At 28.8% G+C, this 24,754-nt stretch overlaps 1 protein-coding gene and 1 long non-coding RNA gene across 3 annotated transcripts in view; one reads left to right on the top strand and one right to left on the bottom strand.

Annotated features, from left to right (window-relative positions):
• LOC139907255 (uncharacterized) overlaps window positions 1–24,754 on the bottom strand; it is a 177,257-nt gene that overhangs the window by 34,158 nt on the left and 118,345 nt on the right. The gene's annotated exons all lie outside the window — the stretch shown is intronic.
• Window positions 1–24,754, top strand: part of LOC121129157 (uncharacterized) — a 259,086-nt gene that overhangs the window by 134,652 nt on the left and 99,680 nt on the right. For both annotated transcript variants that reach the window (XM_071893539.1, XM_040724837.2), the window contains exons 6-7: window positions 8,192–8,332; window positions 13,875–14,027. In XM_071893539.1, coding sequence (XP_071749640.1) covers window positions 8,192–8,332; window positions 13,875–14,027 — 294 coding nt within the window. The remainder of the gene's footprint in view (window positions 1–8,191; window positions 8,333–13,874; window positions 14,028–24,754) is intronic.

Raw genomic sequence — 24,754 nt, 5'->3', positions numbered from 1 at the left:
TCATTTTTTGCCCTGCCAGTGACGCCATTGGTATACTTTATTCTCACTTTTAAATGACATGTTGAGTTACAAGGGGGGAAAAATCGAAATTGTAGTAAAAAGTGTTATTTCTTTTATAAAGATGAATCATAATTTAATCTCATAGAAAGGTGAAATTCATCATGAAAATCGAATTAGGCTTGATTTTATTGCTTTCTCTATATTCCAGAGGAATTATTTTAGACTTTCCTTCCCTTCTTTTGCTTTATATAAAAAATTGAGTTTTTTCTAATTTTCAATTTATCTTTTGCATTATCTGAAGATGTTGAACAAAAAGGTGTATCGATATTTTAAATAAATAACTTAATTTTGTACGATAAAGATACGAATATCTTCTTATTTATTTTCAAGAGAGGATCTTAGCCATAGATTTTTGAAGAATAGCAATATTTATAAAACGAGTATTATCAAGAACTTTCTGATATTATTATGTCTCAATAATTTTAGAATAACAATTTACTTTAACTTTAATTTTTGCCTTCCAATTTCAAATAATGATCTGATATTATATATCCTTCTCGTTGAAACTTCAATATTTGAATTTCCTAATCATTTCTTACGTCATAATACATTTCTATAACATTACTCTCAAGTACAAACTTGTACATAAGCACGGTTTAATTACACTGTCCAACAGCAAAAATGGTACCAAAACAGTATATGTGCTACTTAATAGAGTTTGATCCCTTAATTCCAAATATGGCCTTATTTTTTCTCTCATAGTTTCGTTACCTTTAGAAAATGGAAATATATATTTATTTTTTTCGGCTATTTTTAAGGTGCAAAGCTGTTTGAAGACTTTTGAGTTGAAGATGGGGATAAATTATTTTTGTATATTTTAAAGCCAAATGTTAAAAATTCTAAAACAATTTTTAAAATGACTGCATCATACTTTTAACTCGAGTTATCTTTGTTGAAAGTGGAAAATAAGTGTTTTTTATTCAGAGACTCATAGCTTCAAGACGAATAGATTCAAAAAATTTGAAAATATTGCAATCGATAACTGAAAGTATGAATCTGAATTTTTTTAAAAGAACCTCTCCTGAAGCACTTTAAATCGTTGTCGATTTAAGATTAGGCCACGACGATATTTCAAGGAAAAAAACTCATTTTTGAATTGATTCCATAATAAAGTTCAAAAGTATTCGTATGCCCCAGCTAGAAGAGATAGAAACCTTCACTCATTACGGTTATGCAACGAGTCCTCTTTTGTCCATAAAGCTTGTAATAATTCATTAATACAGTTTGGGATACGAGGCGAAATGTTATAACAAATTGTATAATATATATTTTCTTTTTCTCTCTCTTTGTTTCTATCTCATTTCTTTTCTCTCTCTTTGTTTCTATCTCATTTCTTTTTTTCTCTGTATCTTTTCTATCTCTTCAAGCTGGGGCATACGAATACTTAAAGATTTTTATTATGAGATCCATTCAAAAATGAGTCTTTTCCTTGAAATTTTGTAGAGGCTTTATCTTAAATTGACAACGATATAAAGAGGTTATTTTTGGAGAGGTTATTTCAAAAAAAATTAAATTCATACTTTCAGATATAGAATGTAATATTTTTGAATCTATTTGTCTTGAAGCTATGAGTCTCTGAATAAAAAGCACCTATTTTCCACTTTGAACAAAGATAATTCTAGTTAAAAGTATGATGCAGACATCTTAAAAATGGTTTTAGAATTTTTTAATAATTTTTTCGGCTTTAAAATATATTAAAATAATTTATCCCTATCTTCAACATCGAGGGCTTAAAACAGCTTTGAACCTTAAAAAATAAAAATAACTAAAAACGTATTGCCTTTTTCTGAAGGCCACGAAGCTATGAGATAAAAAATAAGGCCATATTTGGAATCAGGGGATCAAACTATGCTAAGTTGAGCATATGCTATTCTTGTGCATAAAAAAGTGAGGTTTTGTTGGATAGTGATATTAATTTTTTTCGAATTTCGATTACGGGTAGAGTAGAAAAGTTGTATTGGACTATAAAAATTTCCTATGTATAATGTGTTGTACTACGAGGTCATCTATAAGTCACACATCTCGATCAAGTTATGAAAAAGGGCAAAACTCTACTTTGTAAATATATAAATTAAGAATACTTTTTAGTTATTTTTCCTAAATAAAATTTTGATAGACATTTCGCCAAACCTAGAAAAATTATCAATGCGTTTTGTACGCATCCTTTTTTTACATTTTCAGATAGGAAAGTTCAAAATTTTGCTGTATTTTAATTCTTATTGGCATATTAAATAACTTTTGTGTCCTTTCAAACTTTGAACAAGAGTTGCTACCTAAAGATAAAAAAATAAAAAATTTATTCAATACATCAAAAGCAATATATTGCGTCAAAAAAGTATTCTCTCCCGTAAGAAAATTTATTTTTGCTTTATAGATTTGTTTTCCATTTTAACTCAGCTGAGTCACATGGCCTCTATCCATTAACTTAAATTCATCCTTTTGACATGAATTATTTATTTGATAAAAGATAAAACTACCAGAATCTTTCCATTATATATGGATTTTTGATTGAATTCAATTATCACTGTTTATTATTGACATCAAGGTTTAATTAAATGCAAATTAAAAGGTTTTTTTTATATTCTTTAAGCCATTTGATGAATTTATTAAGATTTATTGGAAATTTATTCATTTTATGTAGTACAAATATCAGCTTTGACCCCAAAAATGTCATATCCTTCCATTCTGATGAAATTTATGACGTCTGTGAGAACGCTTTAGTAATATTTTGTGACTGAGTTTATGACATCAAATAATCAATCTTTCGTTATATTTTGGTTTTATATATCTAACTATTCAATTATTTCCCTGTAGGATTTTTGGCAAGGTTTTAAAGAATTATACAAACATAGGAACATATATTGGTGATTTGCTTGCATATATTTAAATGGTTTATTTTTCTCATAGTTCTACTCTAACAACTTAAATATTTATTTGTTGAATATACGACAAATATCTTAATGTTCCATGTACCTCTTTTTTTCATATTTGTGTGTGCAAAAAATATAACTTTGATTTATAAGAATTGTTATTTGCTCAGAAAAAATAATAAGAACATTTTACCAAGAAACAAGTGTTGTAAATAAATTCAAATCTCGTAGGAAAAATCAAATTTAAAAGAATTAATTGTAATCTCCACTAAACATTTGGTTTGATAAATACAACTATATACGTGGCGTACGTGATGAGCTGAGGTTTCTCATTTCTGAAGAAATTATCTTTACATGGAAGGGGTGTAGACAATTTTTCTGTCGTACAAAGCTTTCACCTCCCTTCTCGTTGAGAAAGGGCTTTTAAAGATTATATTTTGTTTAAATAATGCAAAATACATGGGGCATATGTGGCCATTTTAGGAAGAGAATCATATTCTAGACAGGCGTACACACTCTTTGTCGGATGCAACATAATTTTTGACGGAGGGAGTATAGCATGTGTTATTTTTTCTTTTTTGTTAATTATTTTCCAAATATATTTAATTTACTAAAAGTGGTGGAGCTCAACTTATAGAACTTTTGACATGAATAGTAAGGCCTGTGCTCTTTTTATCTTTATAGTTAATTATTTGCCAATTAAAATAAGTGTAGTATTGGATCGGTTCTAGGACTGATTGCTTAATCAGCTCCCCCACCCCGCTTTCACCCCTTCAGTCATGTCTGAAGGGGTTCTATCTTTCTTACCATTGAACGGTTCCTAAGGACCAATACATTGGTCCTCCGGTCCTAGTAATTTTTATCGCTTTTCTTCACACCTAACTATGATAGAATATTGTAAAAACGAAGAAAATCACTAATTATAACTAGAAGGTATAATAACATTGTTAGCAGCTACGTCATTCCATCCGATATACTTACGATAAAAGACAGATCCGGACCGTTCTGACACATTTTATTAGGACTTCATTGAAAGGACTACAGTTATTTATTTTTTTAGATCGATCCAACACTAAATAGGGGTGTTATTTCACGAAATTCCTGGAGCTCTACTCATAGAATCTTCAAATTCACGAAAGTTTCTATGAGTTGTAGCTGCAGCACTTATCTCGAATAATCACCTATTATTTTTATCATTGAGGGCAGTGGCTATATCCAATTCATAGTTGTGACTCATTTTCTGAATTTACAATATCTAATATCCATTTTCTTCTGAACCTCAAAAATTAGGTTCAATTGTGAATCCCTTTGTATTTTTTAAACAATTATAAAAAAATACTTTGGGAGTTAAATGAAGTTAATCGATTTGATAATAAATGAGATGTTTAAAATCAAAACGTAGCTGAGTTGAAAGTAGATTCACGATAAATGAGGGCAAAAAACGAAAAAATGCAAAGCTTCGGAAGAAAAAGGTATTATTCTCGTAATCTTTAATATCAATTTGTGAAATCAGTTTCATTATGTTAACTTTGATAAATGAAAAAGTTACACTTTTTGTTTTGTTTTATGATTGAAATAAAATTTGATATGTCAATAAACTATTATTTTCAAACTCAAAAATATAAATTTAGATATGTAACAGAATCATACATGAGTTTTGATCAAAAACAAAAGTGATTCCATGCAACATCTTGAATCAATGATGTGTTTTTGAACCAATGGGTGATGAAGTAACCCATTTTGATGTTAAAGGACATTTGTACAATGAATTATGCTTCCATTAAATGGGACGACATCCACCGAGTAAGGCGTAAGAACCTTTTTCTAAAGAGATGAGATCCCTGAACATCATGGATATCCCAATGTCATAAATAGATATGAATTCAATAGAACTATGAGAGGACTCCGATATTAGGCTATACCACGAAAAATATCCATCCAAAAAATCTTTATTGTCTAAGAAGTCATTAATTTGGAATATTACTATTGACTTTTCTGACTTAAGTTTATTAAACGAAATGTTTTCAGAAAAAAGTGCTAAACCATTTTATTTTTTCTTTCTTGATCCCATGAAGTCGTATGAGTGTAGGAGGTTTCATGTCCCTTCTTATGATCTTCTGCTTAGATATTATTGAATAGGAACAATTAAGCGAAGGATATAGTTATTCGTAATTATATAATGCTTGCTTCAAGAAAATTATTCAGAATAAATTACCTTTGTTTGCAAAAATAAATTATTTTTGTAAATTTTGTAATTTTTTCTCCTATTTTTGTACGAAGAATTTTAATGCAATTCTCATTCAGTCTTATAGTTTATAATTTATGAGGAAGTAATAAATATTAAGCTTCTTTTTAAAGCTCCATATGTAAATGATTAAAATTGTATGTAAATTTACTTTTCTAGTTGTATCACTATTAGATGTTTTAATAATTTTTTGACTAAAATATATTAATGCAGTGGTTATCACTCTGTGATACACAGAAGCTTGAGTAGATAAATTGAGTGTACATATATAAAAAGGTCATCCATAAAGTATGCTTTTATCAAATAAAATATGCTTAACAGATATGTATTTTACTAAAGAATATCATAAAAAAATGACTTGATAAAAATAGATAATTCCAAATTTTACTCAAATATTTGTCAAAAATTACCAAATTGTTAATTTTTTAAATAGTGGGTATACATGCAGGTAATTTAATGTATTATAAAAACTTGATGAATTATTATTAATCATTTTGGATTTGTTAGAGAATTTTTTTTTAAAAAAACATGAAAAAGGGAATAATTTAAAAAAATATATAAATTATTGCATGATAAAATTACTTTTTTATTTATCAATTACATGCAAGGAATTTATCAAGATAAAATATAAATTTATCTATAATTACAATTTGCATACATCAATCAAAAAGCTCAGATAAATTATCAAAGTAGTCACTGACAATTTTATTATTCCTTGTGTCATAATTCTTATATCTTTGTACCTAGTTCATTGAAAAAGATATTGGTGATTGTAACTCAAACGGCTTACCAAACCCATATTGTAACTTTTTCTTTGTATTTTTGCAGACATTTACTTTTAGATGTTTAATTTTGCGTTCATACTCAACAAATTAATACATTCTTTACTATCAGTAGTAGTACTTTATTAATGCATAATTTTTCCAAAGTTGTAAACAAAATTGTTCTTTGTAATTTAGGAATTAACTATTTCGTTCTATCCCAAAATCATCGATTGTAGAAAGAGTGCATGGTTATACTTTTCAATAAGTTTTTTATCAAATATTATATACATATTAAATTAAATATTTACAACATATACAAAACCAACGACTAAATAAACTCCAGATTTTTACAATTATCCAAAAAAGCTTAGAATATAATAAGTTGTTTATCTAATAGATTATTCTCCACTCAATTTGACCTTTTTTGGTAACTGTTTTGATGGCATTAAAAAAATACATTTTAAGATATATTAGTAATTTAGAATAATTTTGGATATGATTAATTTTAGCAAATAACAAACACTCTAATATACATTGTCCGTAAGAAATAAAGTGTTTTTACTTAATATACTGAATTTATTAAACGAATATTAGCCCATTGTTCAAACAAAAACTATTATTGGAAACAAATAATTAACTTCATCATTAATCATGACTGTAGCATCAAATACTACTAACTTAGGTTGTGGAACCATTTTTATTCTTCACATTATTTTAAATTTGATGTACTTATTTACAGAAAAATTTAAGAAGGGAGAGTAAATTTTTATTTAAAGAGCTAAAGTAGTTATGGATAAACTACCACACTTTTTGAATTTACTTTCTCCAAAAATAAAACTATATTGTTTAACTCATCCCTTATTTTATCTATACATATATTATATTAAACGCTTTATATACCTACAGTAGCTATTCTATTACATATGATACTTTTTTACTATTATATTTAATAACTATAAATCAATAATCTAAGAATATTAGTAGGAGAAAATTGTATTAAATTTGTGGACTGTGAATAATTATCAAACAAAACATGTTCTATATACTTAACCTAGTTTCCTTTCATCTCCCTTTCTAAAAATCCATCTTGGGAGGCAATAAACTTTGGTAATAAATTACTCCGAAACCAATCAAGTATCGTTCGAAAATACTAAGAATTTACATTAAACTGGAATAGAAATATGATACGCACAAGATGTTACAAGGATGTTTCGGTTTCTGGGGTAGATAAGTAACGGAGATTTAATCATACAAAAGCCTAAAGTTTTTTTTGGAATTGTATAATTTTCCTCCTCATTGTAGCAAAGTAGATCATCTGTCAAGTTTTTACAGATTTGTGGTACTGGTAACACATATAATTTTATGGTAATATTGACAATAAATGATTATAAATTTTCAAAAAATTATAACTCTTAAAAGTGATGCATTATTCCTTAAATCACATAGGTTTTATCTGGCCTATCCCCCCCCCAAAAAAAAAAAAAAAAAAAATTAATGGTCTTTCTGAAACTTAGTCACACTGACTATATTAGATTTTTTATAGGGTACGAAATTAGAAACTTTAGTTTTAAAAATTTGTATATTGTTTCTAGCTAATTTGTGAAATATTACCTAAAACCTTTTATTTTTACATTTTTTTATTATTAAAAAAATCTTTTGAGCAACTTTAAAAACTGTATTTTCTATTTTGACGTGATAAAATAGTATGTCTTTCCTCCTGCATCTAAATATTTAAAATAACTTTTTTCCGAATTCATGTATCAAAAAATTATTTTAAAATGAAATTAAAAGTACATTTGTTTTATTTGTACCAGAATATGCAATTATTTGAATTTCTGATAAAAACTAGAATAGTACTCTGTAGAGGACAAACCTATGCCTATGGTAAGTATCTCTAAATGGAAATTTTTTAAGTATATTTTCATTTTTATTCAACCTACATAAGGACCTTAAGTTATAGTCGATTATGTATTTCTAACTTTTTGTGCTACCTTGACCTCTAAATAGTTAATGGCCTCTTATTGTGACCGTATATAACATTTTTACCGTATGTACGTGATATCTCTTAGACGTTTCCAGTATCCAAAAAGATGAGTGTATATTTAAAGACATTTATATTATTCACCCTTATTTTTAAGTATTGGAGAATCTATTTATAGATATACACCAAATGTATAAACACTTATTATTCAACTGTTAAGAAACAAATTATAACCAGAAGTTTTTTGTTTTTTTTTTACTTTTATTTCCAGCCAAATTGGACGGTGTCAAAACATATATGAGACTTCGTCGAGTACCCAAGAATATTCAGAATAAAGTTATTAAATGGTTTGATTATCTATGGTTAACACAAAAGTCTTCCGATGAAGAAAGAGCCATCAGCTGTTTACCTGGTAAGTACATTTTTTCATATCATCATTTAGTATTCTTTCTTTTCTTTTTTTTAAATCAAAATGAATGGTTTTAAAGCAATGAAATGTTGAATATATATCACATCATTAAAGAGTGGGAATATTAAAATAATTTCAAATCTTAGTTTTGATATCAAAAATTTAGTGTTGAAGATTTTTTGAGACCATGACTAATCAATAAATATTGGTAGTTGTAAGAGGAAATATGTTGACAATGAAATAGAATGGAGATATGGGATGAAATTATATTCATAATTTGCTAGTTATGTACAACTTTTTTATCGAACTAATTAGCCATTCTTTGGATTGATACTATCAAGGATCTCAAATCTACAGTAAACTTTTTTATATAATCCCCAAGTCATATCCTTTGGGGCACTATACTATTATACTACAGACCTTTTAAAAGAAATAAAATGTAATTAAATTCTGTGTTTTTTGATATTCAGTAAATATGACCTGCTTCAACCAACTCAAGTTTTTCATATGTATTCAATAATGTATATATATATCCAAATTAAGAAACTTTTGCTGTTTTCTAAAAAAATTTAATATTTTAATTATTTAAAAAAAAAAAATTATATTTGAAATTGATTTTTTTTTTAAATTTGTTTCAACAATTTAATTTTCTGTAAAAAATTGCTACAAATTTTTGAAATTTAGTTTTTCATTGATGATTTTTTTTTGTACACAGCAGTGGATTTTTGAAAAAAAAATTCGGAAAATTTAATTTTTAAAAATTTTTGTGAATAACTGTGGATTTTTGTAAAAATTTTCTAGTAAAAATCAAAAAATTATAAAGTATGAACTTAACAAAAACTGAATTTGCTTTGAATGGTTTAATCAAAGCTTTAATTGGGAAAAAAGATGTTTAACATTATTTAATGTAAAAGTAGGTATATTTTATGCAATCTGGTGTGACCTATAAATTTTAATTCATTAAACTTTTGTTGATTTTTTTAAATAGAAACATTACGTTACCTCATAGTTATTAAACTAAAATCATTAAAAATTTACCAAAAATCCCGACTTCTAATGCCGGAAAGTATTTTTGTTTTTTTTATTTTTTCATCAAATATAAATTGTTTTACTTTAAATAAACTATTTATCTTTACCCGGTAATAAATACTATAAACTTTTTAAGACAAGATGAATAATAGTGGATTTTTTTAATGAGTAACAATATCATTTAAATATTTGACTAACAGCTTTAAATTTGGAATGGAACAAGACGTCAGAAAATGGCCAATTAATATGCCCATTTTTGTAAATTTTAAGTATAAATAATAACTTATCAAACATCAGTTTTTTATCTCTTCTAGCCAAAAAATAATGTTAAAAGAATATCATAAAAAGGGACACTATTGTAGAACAAATCAAGCCCATTTAAATGTTGTAATTGGACCCGAGGCACCAGTACCAGAAAATATTGTTTAATAACCTGAAGGTTTGGATATTTATAAACATTGCAATTTTAATTTTTAAAGAACCCGACCGCGGACAGAACAGGGTTGGTAAAACAGTATTTACTAATAGCAAAACATATTAGTAGTCGCATACTCCAAACTGGTGGAGTATACTAGTATAACAAAACAATAGCGATTGGGACAATTATGTCATTCATGACTTATTTTATTTAGTGTTCCCCCAAAGACAGATATTCCCAACATCCCCTCAATCTAAACCCAAAATCAACGTTTTTATTGTACACATCAGTGCAACTCGTAATATATATACATTAAAGTGTTTCTTATTTTTTATTTTGTTGAAATGTCCGAGTCGCTGGCTCAAAATTCGTTCCTATTGATTAAAAAATACAATTGGCAAAGTTTTAGCACAATTGAAAAATATTATGAGGTAGCTCAACGGCTTCAAAGTTGTGAAATTAATATTTTTTTTTAGAAAAAAGTGACTTCTTAATAATTTTTTAAAGATCACTAAATTTAATATAAGATATGTTAATGTTTTATATGGGTAAAAATATTTTTGATATGAGTTATAATGAAAAATAGTTGAAGAGAAAAATAATACATATAGAACATATTGCGTGCCATTTTTTATATTTTTGTCTTGTTTTTCCTACAAAACATCCAAATTTTATTACATATTTTCATATGGTAAAATAGTTTGAAACTTAGAATACCAATTAGTTTTTTTTATTTAAAAGAATACTATTTGTAAAGTGTTGGTTTAGAGATGTTTTTTTATATTAATAATTAATATAAAAAAAATTATACTCATTATCCTTAATAATTATTTATTTTGCTTTGAGTAATGTATATTTTATTAGTTTATAACTTTATTAACATAAAATAATTTATACCATAAAAATAATAGTTTCTACTCTATCAAGCATTATTATACAATTTGCATATTAATAAATGGTTATCCTTTTTTCTGAATAATATGTCTAATATACTAAGGTACCCTAGATACTTTTTTTTTCGTGACCAGATACATCTTTCGGTGCTCTTCAACTACTTGTAATAAGAATTGAAGCTGCAATTCGTAAGTTGTTAACGAGCCACTGTATTCTTTAATAATGCCACTCCTCGTTCTGCTGGGTCATTGACAACTCGAAGAGCATCAAATATTTCAAGAGATATCTTATAATCATCGTTACTTAGCCACAATTTTGGATCAACTTTTAAAAATACTTCTTGGAGTTTCAGCATCTCAATGATTTTTTTTTCTTTTTCGTTACAAAGTCTTTTAAATTTTTATGAATATTTTTTTGTTGAATTTTGGTCTTGTTTTTTCGTATTTTTCATTCCAAATATATTTCTTTTTCGTAGCCAAACTCACTCGAGGATCAAATAGAGCCAAACCAACAAGCTCTTCAGATAAATACCACAAACGGTATTAATTTTTTTGAAATTAGAATATTGATTCCGGAATCATTATTTAGTCATATCATCAAATTCGAATCATTAAATGGAGTATCTGAGGCTCTAGGAGTAAAGATCCATGCTTTCAAATATATTTGTACAATAAAGATACGAATATCACGCAATTCTTGTTCTTCTTTAGAAGTTATTTTAAATTATGACTTAAACTACGAAATTTTTAAACAATACAATACTTTAAACAACCAACGAGTTTTGTGTATTGGGCCTGGAGACATATATATATATATCTTTTTTTTGTATGGACCACACCCAAGAAATATTATTGAAAGTTCCAAAAATTATTTATAATCATCTCTTGGAAGACTCCGTTGAAGATGATTGTTGGCAAAATTGATAATCTCTTCTCGTATATCTTCAGTGTGACATGTTATTTCACCATTTACATTCCCAGGCTCATAGTTAGTTTTGTATAACATTTGCCATATTTTTGGAATCTTTTGAAGAATATAACCGTGGTAGAAGTGGTATCTCACATGCATGCAGTAAAAAAACTAAGCTAATTAGTAATTATATAATGTTATGTCTACATACAAGGGCTCATAACTTTTTATCAAGCATTTTCTCTAATAAAATCCAAGTTACAGCTTTTCTACATGTGTTTGAGCTGTTGTAACAAAAGTCATAACTTTAATATTGTCTGCTACTTCCCAATCTTGAACGGCTTCAAAAATTGCAGTAGCTTGCAATTAACCTGTACTAAATGGAAGCATGGAAACACAAAGTATATTTATATTCAATTCTCTTACTATAAATAGTACTTTGTTTAGAGCAAACTCATTAATATCTTCGCCCATACTCTTGACTGATTCTGATATATAACAATAGCTTATCGAATAGACACTTTTGTGCGAACAAGAGCTGATGCAATTTCTGGAGTAATTAAAGATTTTCTTCCTTCTGAATAATTTTGTTATATTAATATAATAGTAGTAGGCAATACATGCCAAATGGATTTAAATTGTAAAGAAAGGTACTCCAGATGTGTACATATATCAGAAATTATGCTTCATAGAGGGCACTCTGATATTTTGGACACCTTTTCAGGACCAATAAATGGTACAAATTTAACATCCCAAATTAAGGACCAATATAATTGAAACAAATAATCATGTTTTGCAGAAAGAAACTATTAAAAATGTCAAAACATTGCACAAAACAATGTATATAAGTTATCTCTTCAACTATTTTGCATTGTAATTTTGTATGGATAATTTTTTTCCTGAATAGCAAAAATATATTTTAGAGTAAATTACACCATCTTTAAGAAATTCAAAAAAGTAAAAGCTGTATTATGAACTGTTTTTGCGATAATCGAGGAGGAAGTCATTTTTTTTTTTTTAAATTGGTAATTTTCAAAACTTTGAGCTACCTCAAAATATATCTCAATTTAAAGGAAACTTTACCCATTGTATTTTTTTATCAATAGGAAAGGATTTTTACCCGGTGACTCGGATATTTCAACAAAATGAAAAATAAAAAACACCCGAATGTACATACATAAAAATAAGTAAATAAATACATAATGTCAAGAAGGCAGCCTAAATTGAGAATTTAATGAATACTTTTTTTTTTCAACACCCATGTTTCAAAATCAAATTAACTACTATAAAATATAAAATTGTGTTGTTATAGTTTATGATTTCTTGTAATAAAAATTTAGGGCCCTGTGCCTACCTTTGCTTCTCCTCTATTGCTCGGATTTGACTGTGACTAACGCATACGTGACAAAGCTTCAAATATAGTTTCGTGACTGGATAGTCCATACAGTACGGCTTGGGTTGACCCTGACACACAAACTACTTTTATTTATTAGTAGAGTGGATTCAAAATAATTCCACAATAGAAAAATATGTTCAAATAAATTAAACAATGAAAATTTAGAACAATTAATTATTGACATGCAAATGTTGACCTTTTCGGAAAAAGAACTTTTATTTTTATAAGAATAAAAAAAGACAAGCATTTCCACATATTAAATGACTAAATGGCAGCTAAAATGTAAGGCATTTTTATTGTGCAAATACATGTCTGATTAGGTTTTTTCTACAAATAAATAAAATATAAATAACTTTGCATATGGCTCTGAGAAAATACAAGTTAGTGCTGAGATATAATGAACCTGAAAATTGTGTCCTTATACGACTTTGGGAAAATTGTATGTATTGGAAAGGGTCTACATACAAGAAGGAAATTTGAGTTCAATAGTCAATTAATCAAAATGATCAAATCAATAGTATTTCGTATATAGAAAGTGGGTCAACCATGACGTCATCATCATCATTCAAATTAACTTTTTATTATCTCTCATTATTTTTTATCAAGATGATTGCAATTTCTATTTTATGTACAACATATGTAGGTTATATAGGTCCTTAAACTTTCTATTCTTTGAAATTTAATTATACAATCCTTTTTTTTTTTTTTTTTTTGCTTTATATCCTTACACTTGATTGATTAAATTCCTTTACAAAAACAATTGTATAATAATAAAAAAATGAAAACTCTGTACAGCATTGCACATGATATGTAGAAGATAAGGTCCTGTTATTTCTTACACCAAATCTTTCCTTTCGGCTTTCTTCAACATACATCAATATATTTATTTATATTTACAGATAAATTAAAAGGAGAAATCGCAATTCATGTTCATCTCGACACTCTAAAGCGTGTGGAAATTTTCCAAAATACTGAGGCTGGTTTCCTCTGTGAATTGGTTTTGAGACTTCGACCTGTGCTTTTCTCACCAGGAGACTATATTTGTAGAAAAGGTAAGTTGTTATTTGCTTCATAAAATTAAAGAATTTGACTTTGAATTAGTTTTGTTACGATAAAAATATTTTTGTACCCGTACACATATGGGTATCAGGATTTCGGTTCTTTTACGATACTTTTCCGAAAAAAAATATGTATTAACTAGAATGGAGACTTGGTAGACTGCAAAACCTGCGCCTAAAATCAAATTAACTTTTTATATCCGGATTAGTTTTCGAGTTATGGTAGATTATGAATATTTTCCCTTTTGTGTTACTTTACCCCTCTCAAAATTTAATTGCGTCTTACACTCAACATATATACTCTTTGTACCAAGTTTAATCAAAATCGATCCGTATTTATTTTTCCATAATCCTTCTGACTAACAAGCAAACAGAGGCAGAAACTTAACCTCCGTTCAACTTCAACTTGGTTGAAAGATGTAAAAATGTCGTTAAAGTTAATAAATTCCACTAACTTGGGATGTCGGAAGTGAGGGCAAGTAAGAGGGGATTTATGAAAATGAACAAATCGAAGTCTGAGTGCCAAATTGTTGTAACACAAATATTAGTATTATTGCATGTATGTCATCCTAGAAGTCTAATATTTAATACTCATATTTAAAAACTGAGAAAGTTAGACGGTTGGAATGAACTTCTGAGATAAATTTAACTGATTTTTTTTTTCTTCTTTTGGAAAACACCACTATTAATAGTGAAAGGGTTAAGTATTCAAGCTTAATTCTGTCAAGTAAATATTTGAGTTACAAAAATTTCCACAAAATGCTATTTTAACAAAGCTTTTCTAGTGACCACATATTTTGGTAGTATATTGTTGATAAATCATATAAGTTGCCGCTCTAATACATTTTAATTATTCCCATTTAACATGTTATGTGAAGGAGATACATTGAATAAATGAACAATCTTTATATTATAATTGTTTATTTTTGAACCAGACCTCAAAAGTTTAATCCTTGGTAAAATAATAGTTATTTAGCTACAATTAAGTATTTAAATTTTTTATGTAGCATTAATATTTTTATTTCCATGCAGTTCTAAATACAAATTACATAAATGCAGGAAGGCACCTGAACCAATCAGTGATTTTTAACTTATAAAATTTATATTTGTGTCTATATAAGTATAAAACTAATTATATTTATTATTTTTTTTAATGTATAATAAATTAGTTTTTTTTAATGTTCTTTTAATTGGTCCGATGGAGTTGCACTGATTAAGGATTAATAAATATTATAAGATTACATTTAATCTAACTAACCTAAGAATTTTTTTACTGAAATCCAAATATATAAACTATATTTCTTTCTATATGAATCACTTGGACGCGAACGTACACACATTAAGTTCAAGAGAATAACTTCTGCCAAGCGCGTAGTCCATGAGCTACGGCAATTAGAATTAGGTTTGAGCATTTTAGTAAAGCAAAAATTCTTTAAATTTTCTAATTCAAAATTATATTTTGAAAAGGTGAACAATAGTTGGGTTATGTATATATGATAAACATTTTGGGGATTTCAGAAACTGGTTTTTTGTGAGGGGGGTGAAATCAAAAGCTATCTTAGTCATCTCACACACATCACACAGCAAAGTTAGATGTTCAAACCTTTACATGTTTGTTTGAACTGGATCAAACCAATTAAATTTTCTGAAAAAATCAAATGTACGTGTTCAACCGCCGTCCTAAATTATAAGGTTCTGCCTTATGTATCTTAGACTTATACAAATGAATTTCAAACTTTCAACCCCAGGAAAAATTTATGAAATAGCCAAACACTTGTGTGAATAATTAAAAAATTATTTTGCTCTTGTACATTTTAGATATAAATTGATGCAAGGCAAAAGATTTTTTTTTTTCTTTTTACTGAAATAGAGGATAAAGATAGGCAAAGTAATTATGATTGTGTCGAAGATCAGTTGAAGATTGCTCAACAAGGATGTTAATCTTATGTACTTGGCAAATATTAGTCTTTTGTTTTTTTGAAAGACTAGAAGGTCTAAGATCGTTATAATGATTTAAAACCTTTATATTTCATACCTTCAAAAAATTTCTGGAAGAATCGATCTCACAAAAAAATTGTAACAATTATTTCTACTTAAAATTTGGTCTAGACCAATTTTATTTTGTATAGTTATATAAGATATCTGTTAATTTATAAATGATAAACAACAATACGATGACGTCGTATGTAATATTAAATATTTACAACACGTATAACTGGAAAAGAGTGAAAAATATTCAATAGATAGAGACCGAAAAAATCAGTTTACTATTTAAAAACGACAAAATTTAATTTCACTTTTTTATAACGAGACAGTAGTCTCAACCGAACTAATGGTACCACTATAAACCACTTACGGTGGAACCAAAAAAACCGTTTTGGAATTTGGTTTAACATTATACCGGGTGATTCAAAACGAGCGGTTTTTAGATTGTAGAAATAAGACACATAAAATATTATATTATGGTCAAAACTATATTATGAACCGAAAAAACAATCCTTTACAATTATTTCTAGAAAATAATCCCCCTTCGTCTGTTGGCCGCAACTAGCCTTTTAATGGTACATTCTTTCGCACCAATTTTCGAAGACGCATTCGAGCATTGTGACCGGAATCTTACGAATAACTTGCTCAATATTTGCTTCCAATACTTCAATCATCCCTGGTTTATCCACATAGACTTTTCTTTTACGTAACCCCAAAGAAAAAAGTCCAAAAGTGTGGTATCACTCGATTTTGGTGGCCAATTCACCGGGCCAAAACGTGAAATTAATTGCTCACCAATATGATGTCCCGATAAGTCCATTGTTACACGCGCTGTGGGGCAAGTGGCACCGTCTTGTTGGAACCAAATATCGTGGAGACCATGTACTTCAATTTGAGGTACCAAAAAGTATGTTACCATGGCGCCATAACGTTCGCCGTTGACGGCAAATCGATTCTTCACGATCTTTGGCTACACTCTCGGCTACGGCCGCAATATTTTCTACGCTGCGAGCTGTACGTGGCCTACCAGGCAACAGGACATCCCAACAAGTTGCTGCCCCTTCAAATTTTCGATTATTCCACGAATTGTGGATTCTGAAGGTCAATCATGTGGACCATAAGTTGGGCATAATTTGCGAAAAACTTCTTTCAAAAACACTGATTTTCATAGTACAATAAAACAATTTGTACATGTTGTTGTGGTGTATATCTTTCCATGATGAATTGTAAAACAATGCTGAGTAAAAATGACGTATGAATTTGACAGAACTCGGACGCGCCTGTCAAAAAATCCCTACTGGAAAAAACCACTCGTTTTGAATCACTAGTAATAAGCATAAAAATAAAATAATTGGATAAATACATTGCTAACCATTGTCAAATCAGTTGACACTCGACGTTCTTCTCACTCATATTTGACTTTTATAATTGTAAAAATTATCTTTAAAATAATATTATACATCACCAAATGAAATGAAAAATATCTACCATTAAATAATTGATTAAAAAAACATTTATTTATCACTGAAAACATAAAATACTCTAAACTCACAACAACAAAAAAAGTTTAAGTTTATGTCGTTATATTTACACATTTTTCTCGTCAAGTATTAAAAAAGTTATATTAATTGAAGAATATACATATAGTATAATATGAAACAAGTTTTATCATATTTTAAGTTAACAAACATTTTTGGACCGTCAACAGAAAATCAAGGAAGAATGTTTTTTTATTAAAATTATATTATGTGACGAATTATCATCAATTTCTTTAAACAAATTATTCATTTTAACTCTTTGGAAGGTCTGGCAATAACAGTTAAAGTGGCCAAAATTGTTCGCCACAATAGAAGAACGAGAAGTTGACAGATTTATTTTGAAATTATACAGACATTCTTTTAAATAAAATAAGGGTTTTAAACTAATAAACGCATTAGTAATATTTTTAAAGCAGAATTTGAGCCAGCCAAAATGGGAGGGGGGTTCCAATTGTCAAAAAATAAGGTCAACTAATGGAAAGATTATTTTTTCTCTTTTAAAAGAGAGAAATGGTGAAGTGGAACACTCAAAACTTGCTTTCTCATAGGGGGAGCAATAAAATTCCTATGACATTGGCTATAGCAAAATCATACAGATATTATAAATAATCATTCCTCCGTTATTTTTGTTGTTTTTAATGGATGTGCATTATCACGTGGATGTCTAACAAATATAATAATACGTTGATGATGACGCCAAATATATATATATACATATAAAATAATCTTTGAATGAGTTTTGATGATAAATGAGGTCAGTGAACGCAAGCTCTAAAATAGAAATCATTTGGAAAATTAAATAAATATATAAAAAACAAAACAAAAATATTCCGAGTTTATTAATACAAACATTTTTTATGTCGTGGGAATTGAGTATAAGAATTAATGTCAACAGTCTAAGGATTTTTGGCCACTTCAAACAATCACAGCTACACAACAATATCATGTTTAATATATTGGACAAATATTAAACAAAAGAAACGGATAAAATGAAACGCTTATTTTGTCAAAAATATATTTGTTGCAATTTTCTTATATTATAAAAAGGTATAAATATGTGGAGTATTTTGGGATTTAATATATATCTATAGTTATACATAGTCAAAGTTGTATAAAATTTGACCTAATGTGAGCCCAAGTTTTTTGTAGTTTCAAGCTGAACAATGTTTTTTTTTTTTTTTTCAAAGATGTTACCATTATTATTTTATTCTTGAAGACAAAATATCGAAATATAAAGTAATCACTTGTAAGAAAAAGGGAGTTTGCCTAAGGACTTTTAAAGGAGTTATAAGTGTAAGTCGTTGCTGGACTTAGAGCCGAATCGGAATAATTCCTAGCTGAATGTGTCCTTTTTTCATTTGGAGTGGGATTTGTGTTTTTTCCTTACTGTCATAGCTGCTCGGAGCTAACTTTATGAAATGTCATAAGAGCTAAGCTACTATTCTACAAAACATTCTTCAAATTGTCATGTTGATTTTCGGTTTATTTTTTTTAGCATACAGCTTACTGTTAGGGATAATTTTGTCGGTCCGTTCCACTCAAATGGCATCGTTTGAGCAATTTCATACTTTTTCTCAGGCCCAAAATACTGTTCCAGATTCAAAGAAAGGATAACAAGCGTTCAGGGCCCCTAACTCCGGCATATATTGCACTAAAACTGTATCTTGTAAAATGATAAGAGAATACTTTTCCAACGGCCATGTTGTGAAACACCCTACAACTCAAGTTCTGAGAAGAATGAAGAGACTTGACCTAAAAATAGAATATGAAAAAAGTAGACCCATTAGTCATTTGAAAAAAAAAATTTCATCCATTCTCACCAGAAGTGGCTTAGATAAAGACTGGCCACATCCTTACTTTTTACCGATAAATCGAGAGCGAGACCGGAGGATAGAAAGTGTTTATTCTGTATGAACGAAATGGAGATATCATTGTACCCATGTTGAGAGTGGTGGAGGATATAGTATGGCGTCACTTTGGAGTGAGACTCACCCAGCTGGATTAGCCAAGTCTCAAGAGGTGTTCATCGTGGCAAGCATACAATCGGAATTATTCAAGTTGGAATTCAAAGCTGCGTACACACCATGATTATTACCATGGACTCCTTACACGAGTGGAGGCACAACACTAGTCACATAATATTTTTTAATGACAAATAAACTCCAATCAAGGAGCATTGTTTATTAATATTGACGTGCTACTTTATCTCTGAGAATTTTTAATGGGAGATTTACTTGTTCTTAATCCTCTTTGAGAGGGGGGGGGAATAATAAAAATAAAAATATGGAAGTCGTAGGACTAGATTATTATTTATTGGTCTCGTTTGATTATAGTTAGGTATGTTATAAAAAAGAGAGTGTTCTAATCTTTTTTTCCCCCCACCTTGTTAAGATGCTCTAACAGCTGATCGATACAAAGTTACGTGACGCATAAAATACCATAAATATGTACATCTTTTAAATCATACATTTGATGACTCTTTCATAAAGATATTACAAAAAATTTACCTCTAATAATGTTCTAAACGAACTATATTGGTATTGCAAAAATTTAAGAAAAAGTAGCAATATTCAGCTTCATTTAATAATTTAAAATGACCTCCAAATTGGCTTCGATGTTTTTGGACCAATAATGACCCTTCTAATTAACAGATAACTTTTTTTTTTAAACGTACGGAAGATTGAGCCATTTTCTATATTTTAGTAAAAAATATATATAAATTGATAGAAACCATCAGTTTTTATGAGCTGAAATAGTTTGTAGTCACAAATGAATAGAGGATGTAATGAATTGCATATTTGTGTGGCTGTTTGGGGCAAAAAATCATCCAATCTAGTTCACAATGAAAAATTTTAAAAACACTAACAAAGTTTTATCTATTCATTAGTGAAAAAGTATAAAAAATGATGGACGGAATTCATTTTTATGAGATTAAGAATTTTGCTATCGCTAATAAATAATTGGACTAGTTCTTTATCTTTAAATTGGCTCCGACTTTTTGGAGCAAAAATGACAATTCTAATTAATAAAGAATTTTTTTTTATCGTTGTAAAAAAACTTGAACATTTTTCTGTTCATTAGTGAAAAAAATAAAAAGATTGATTGAAAGCATCAGTTTTTATGATCATTTGAAATTTGTAGGCCCCTTATAAATTATGAGAGGAGTTTGATGTTTGTGTTGTGCTCATTCTTTTTTGGTCACTCAACCTCGTACTATTAACATATAGGAAAATGAAGGTTTCGTGATTCATACTACGACAGTCATACAAATAGAAGGGTATCATTTGAGTGAGATAATAATAACAAACTCCAAGCGTCATATTTAATTCGCCAGTCTTCTGCTCACTAGTGATAAATTTGATCATACTATTATTTAACAATAATTGATATATTACACATAATTGATGTTTGTGTTAAAGTGCAGGATAATTAATTTAAAGACTGTGTATTTACTTTTCAATATCAAAAATGTATGTTCCTATATTTGGATGTATGTGTATTTTAAAATGGAATGACAGAGTTCAATTAAAGAATACATAAAAACAATATTACAATATTAAAGAGATAAAAAATATTTTTTAAATAATATATTAATTGAAAAAAAGAGGATTTAATTAATTTTAATTTGTATACACATACACTTATACATATTAAATAAAAAGAAGTCCCTACAATTTTTAAAGATGTTGAAAGACGATAAAAGAATAACATTCTAATAAAGTTATATTTTATCGATATATGGGTGAACATTATTGATAAGACTCGTCCCAATACCGAATGTTTATTTCAAACTCTTAAATGATTTATTTATGTATCGATCAGGACTAATATTTGGATCCAGACCGTGATCTGAGACCGTAGCCTGAAATTTAATCGCTTTCAAATTGAGAACGGAATGCACGGAATTTTCTTGTATCAATGAGGCCAGGACTTAAAATTACATAAGACATACAATCACCTTGTATTTTTCACTTATACAAAAACTATTGCAAAACAGAATAAATCATTGATAAAAATATTTTTAATTGAATACATGAGGAACAACATGATAGCTCAAAAACAATTAACCAAACTTTTACTCCATCGCAACAGAAAATGACTTCACTCCCCAGTTTTACTTGATGATCCAAATCTGTCGATAGTTCGAAAATCCTGTCTGCCACGCTGTTTCCGGTAAATTTAATCTTGCAAAAGCATGTTGTTTATCAGAATACACAATTTCAGCAGCCGTTAACATACAGTTTTTGACGAATTCCCAATCACTATTAGACTTTGATACTAAAGCTATTTAGCTCACAATTAGGTAACCGGCTTTCACTGCAGTATCAGAGGCTTCTGAACTCTAGATGAAAACAGGTTACTGTTTTCTTAGATGCATTATCTTTTTGTAAACCATTTGTTTTCTCAGTTCTTCCTGCAAGCTGTTATATTTTTTACTATGCTGAGTTTCATAATGGATTTAATATTGTATTTTTTATTAAACCCAAACTTGCTACGGGTATATCTAGAACACAGATTTTTCATTCACCTCTGTAAAATTATAAGGAAATATACAATTTAGTTGAAAAATCCACTTTTCTGTGTCCACTTGTCTCCTTTGTGTGAAAGACATTTTGCAGATGAAGGTGCGAGGCTAATTTAAAATTAATAATGCAATTGCCGCCAAGAGATACTAAACAGGCTCAAATCCTACCACCTACAAGTATTACTTCCGCCACAGTGTTCCGTTCATGTTGTCTATGAGTACTAGAACACTGCCTCCCTCGCGGATAATATAGGTATCACAGATTCTTAAAAAAATATTACGGTGAATTCATTAATTTATTTTAATAACACATACTTATCTCTCAGACCGTACCAAACCCCCAGGTGGACAAGTATGTTTCACACCCCTGGCATAGAGCAAATTTTAAATGAGTCTATGTTTATTATTTAACAACGAGCTCCTTTAAAGTATCGAATTAGTTCGATCCATTAGAAATCATAATGATATCAGACCGGTCTAGGATTTTCCTACCCAACCTAATTATATTACGAAACATACATATTTATTTAGGTAGTTGCCATTACGTTAATTAAAAAAACAATTTAACAAATATATTTTTAGAATTTGAGTAAATATGTAATGGGATTGTTGGTTTTTTAGTTGGTAACAAGATCTTGTTACTTTGAATATTTGTCATTAAATGAGGAGTTCATTTTTAGATATAATTAGCAAAATGGGGTTGCTATAACAGTGCATCATTATTTTTTTCAATCCATGGTTGTATTTGTCCCATGGAAAAGGTCTCATATTTTATAACACTCTCTAAATGGCATCATTATGACAAAAATTTAATTAAAGTACTAACCTATCAGATATTGCATGAAAATTAGAACACTCCTATTAACTGTTATAACTTGAAGTTCTTAAAACCCAATTTCAAAGGTTAAAATTGTGCAAGAAACTGCTGAAATTGATGTTTGTTCTTCTTTATCGTGCGTCCCTCTCCCTGTAAAGATGACCTCGGAAAGAGATATTTGGTTCAAGATCTCAGCTCTTTTTACGACAGTAATAAGCCTTAAAAAGATTTCTGACCCACTCAAGGTGTCGAAAATACCTTCCACCACCGTTCAGTTGTCTTCCTCCAGCAGGATAGCACTCCTATTCATAAGGGAAACACTGTGACTCTACCATTTTTATAAAAATTATCTGGTATTGAAAAGTGTCCTTATTTCTAAGCAACACCCGGTACGTTAATTTACCAATTACTACATTCATTCAGTAAAAACTTATATGTATATTTAATGAATAATAACAGTTTCCCCTATTCTTAATTAATACTTTACTAAGTCATTTTATATATAAGCATTGGATGCAGTAGGAAGTGGCATGACTATCCCAAGGGAGAGGGAATGACTAAATTTTAGCGTCCCTACATGACAGATTGACAAAAATCTATTCCTAGAAAATATATACCGAGTAGTACATTCAATTCTGAACACCTTGAATTTTTACTTCAAGATGATGTAATTTGTTAAGTATATTAAGTAATTAATACTATAAATAGATATGTGTCTGAGCTCTCTTAAGCATTAATGTAGCCGCCTTTAGCGGCAATGATAGCTTCAAGGCGAAGGCCTAACACCCATCGTAGATGTAGTCCTCTGTCATGGCGTCCCATTCCTGGCTGACAGTGGGTTTGAGGGCATTTTTCTTTGGATGACAGATACTACAGGCCTTCCATCGAGGTTGTTGGCATGAGGGCTATAGAGGAGACAATAGTATCAAAAACTAGTTCAAAAGAACTCAAAATACTCATTCAAAAGAGTCTTGTAAATATGTATTTATTTCATTGCTAGTGTCATAAGTGGCCTCTTTGCCCACACAAGGCTCTTTGTACCACCTTTTTTGAAAGTTATCTAGGCAGTCTGGTATGAAAACTCGAGATATCTTGTATGGGCCCTCATGGACATGGGAGATTGGCCTTCACTGTTTTTTTTTTGGTTTTTTTCAATCCTCTGGATCCAGTTTGGCCTTTTTGACATAGCCCTTCTTCCTCTCACATGTTTCAGACTTCCTGAGGACGTTGAGAGTAGTCATGGAGACACCCAACTGCTTCGACTGCAAAAATGGAAATTTGTTGATCACGTTCAAATGTCATTTTCTCTACTTTTGTGTAAGCTAGAGAGTCCCCGTTTGTTTTTTTAGGCAACTAATTTTAATTTATCAAAATATGAATTAATTGATCTTTTGAAATAAATTTAAAATCAATATTTATTTTATTCTAACAAAAATTACTACTTCAAAAAATGTCAATTATTTTTTTTATTTTCGTAGCCTTACATATATGAACATCTTGCGTTTAATATGACATATTATTCGAGAAAAAAACCTTTTTTAAAGAAAAACCATTTCACATAGAGCAGTGGAGCTCGGGATTCTCTTGAATTGAATGAGCGTAGGTTCACAGTCGCTCCTGAAAAAGCATATATATAATAACATATACATAACGTATATGGACTTCAAAAACAATTCCTGGGTCAGATGAGTCATTGTTTACTTATGATCACAGTAACTCCCTCTAACCAATCAAAGAAACATTTCAAAAAAGTAAAATACACTCCATTTTTTTGTTTTAAATTACTTTTTCTTATGGAATTTTTAAAATGTATCTTAATTTTTATTTTTCCCTTCTGGTCAGATGGAGTTGCACC

This window comes from Lepeophtheirus salmonis, chromosome 14 (assembly GCF_016086655.4).
Source record: "Lepeophtheirus salmonis chromosome 14, UVic_Lsal_1.4, whole genome shotgun sequence".
Taxonomy (NCBI): domain Eukaryota; kingdom Metazoa; phylum Arthropoda; class Copepoda; order Siphonostomatoida; family Caligidae; genus Lepeophtheirus; species Lepeophtheirus salmonis.
This window is presented reverse-complemented; position numbering and strand designations above follow the sequence as displayed.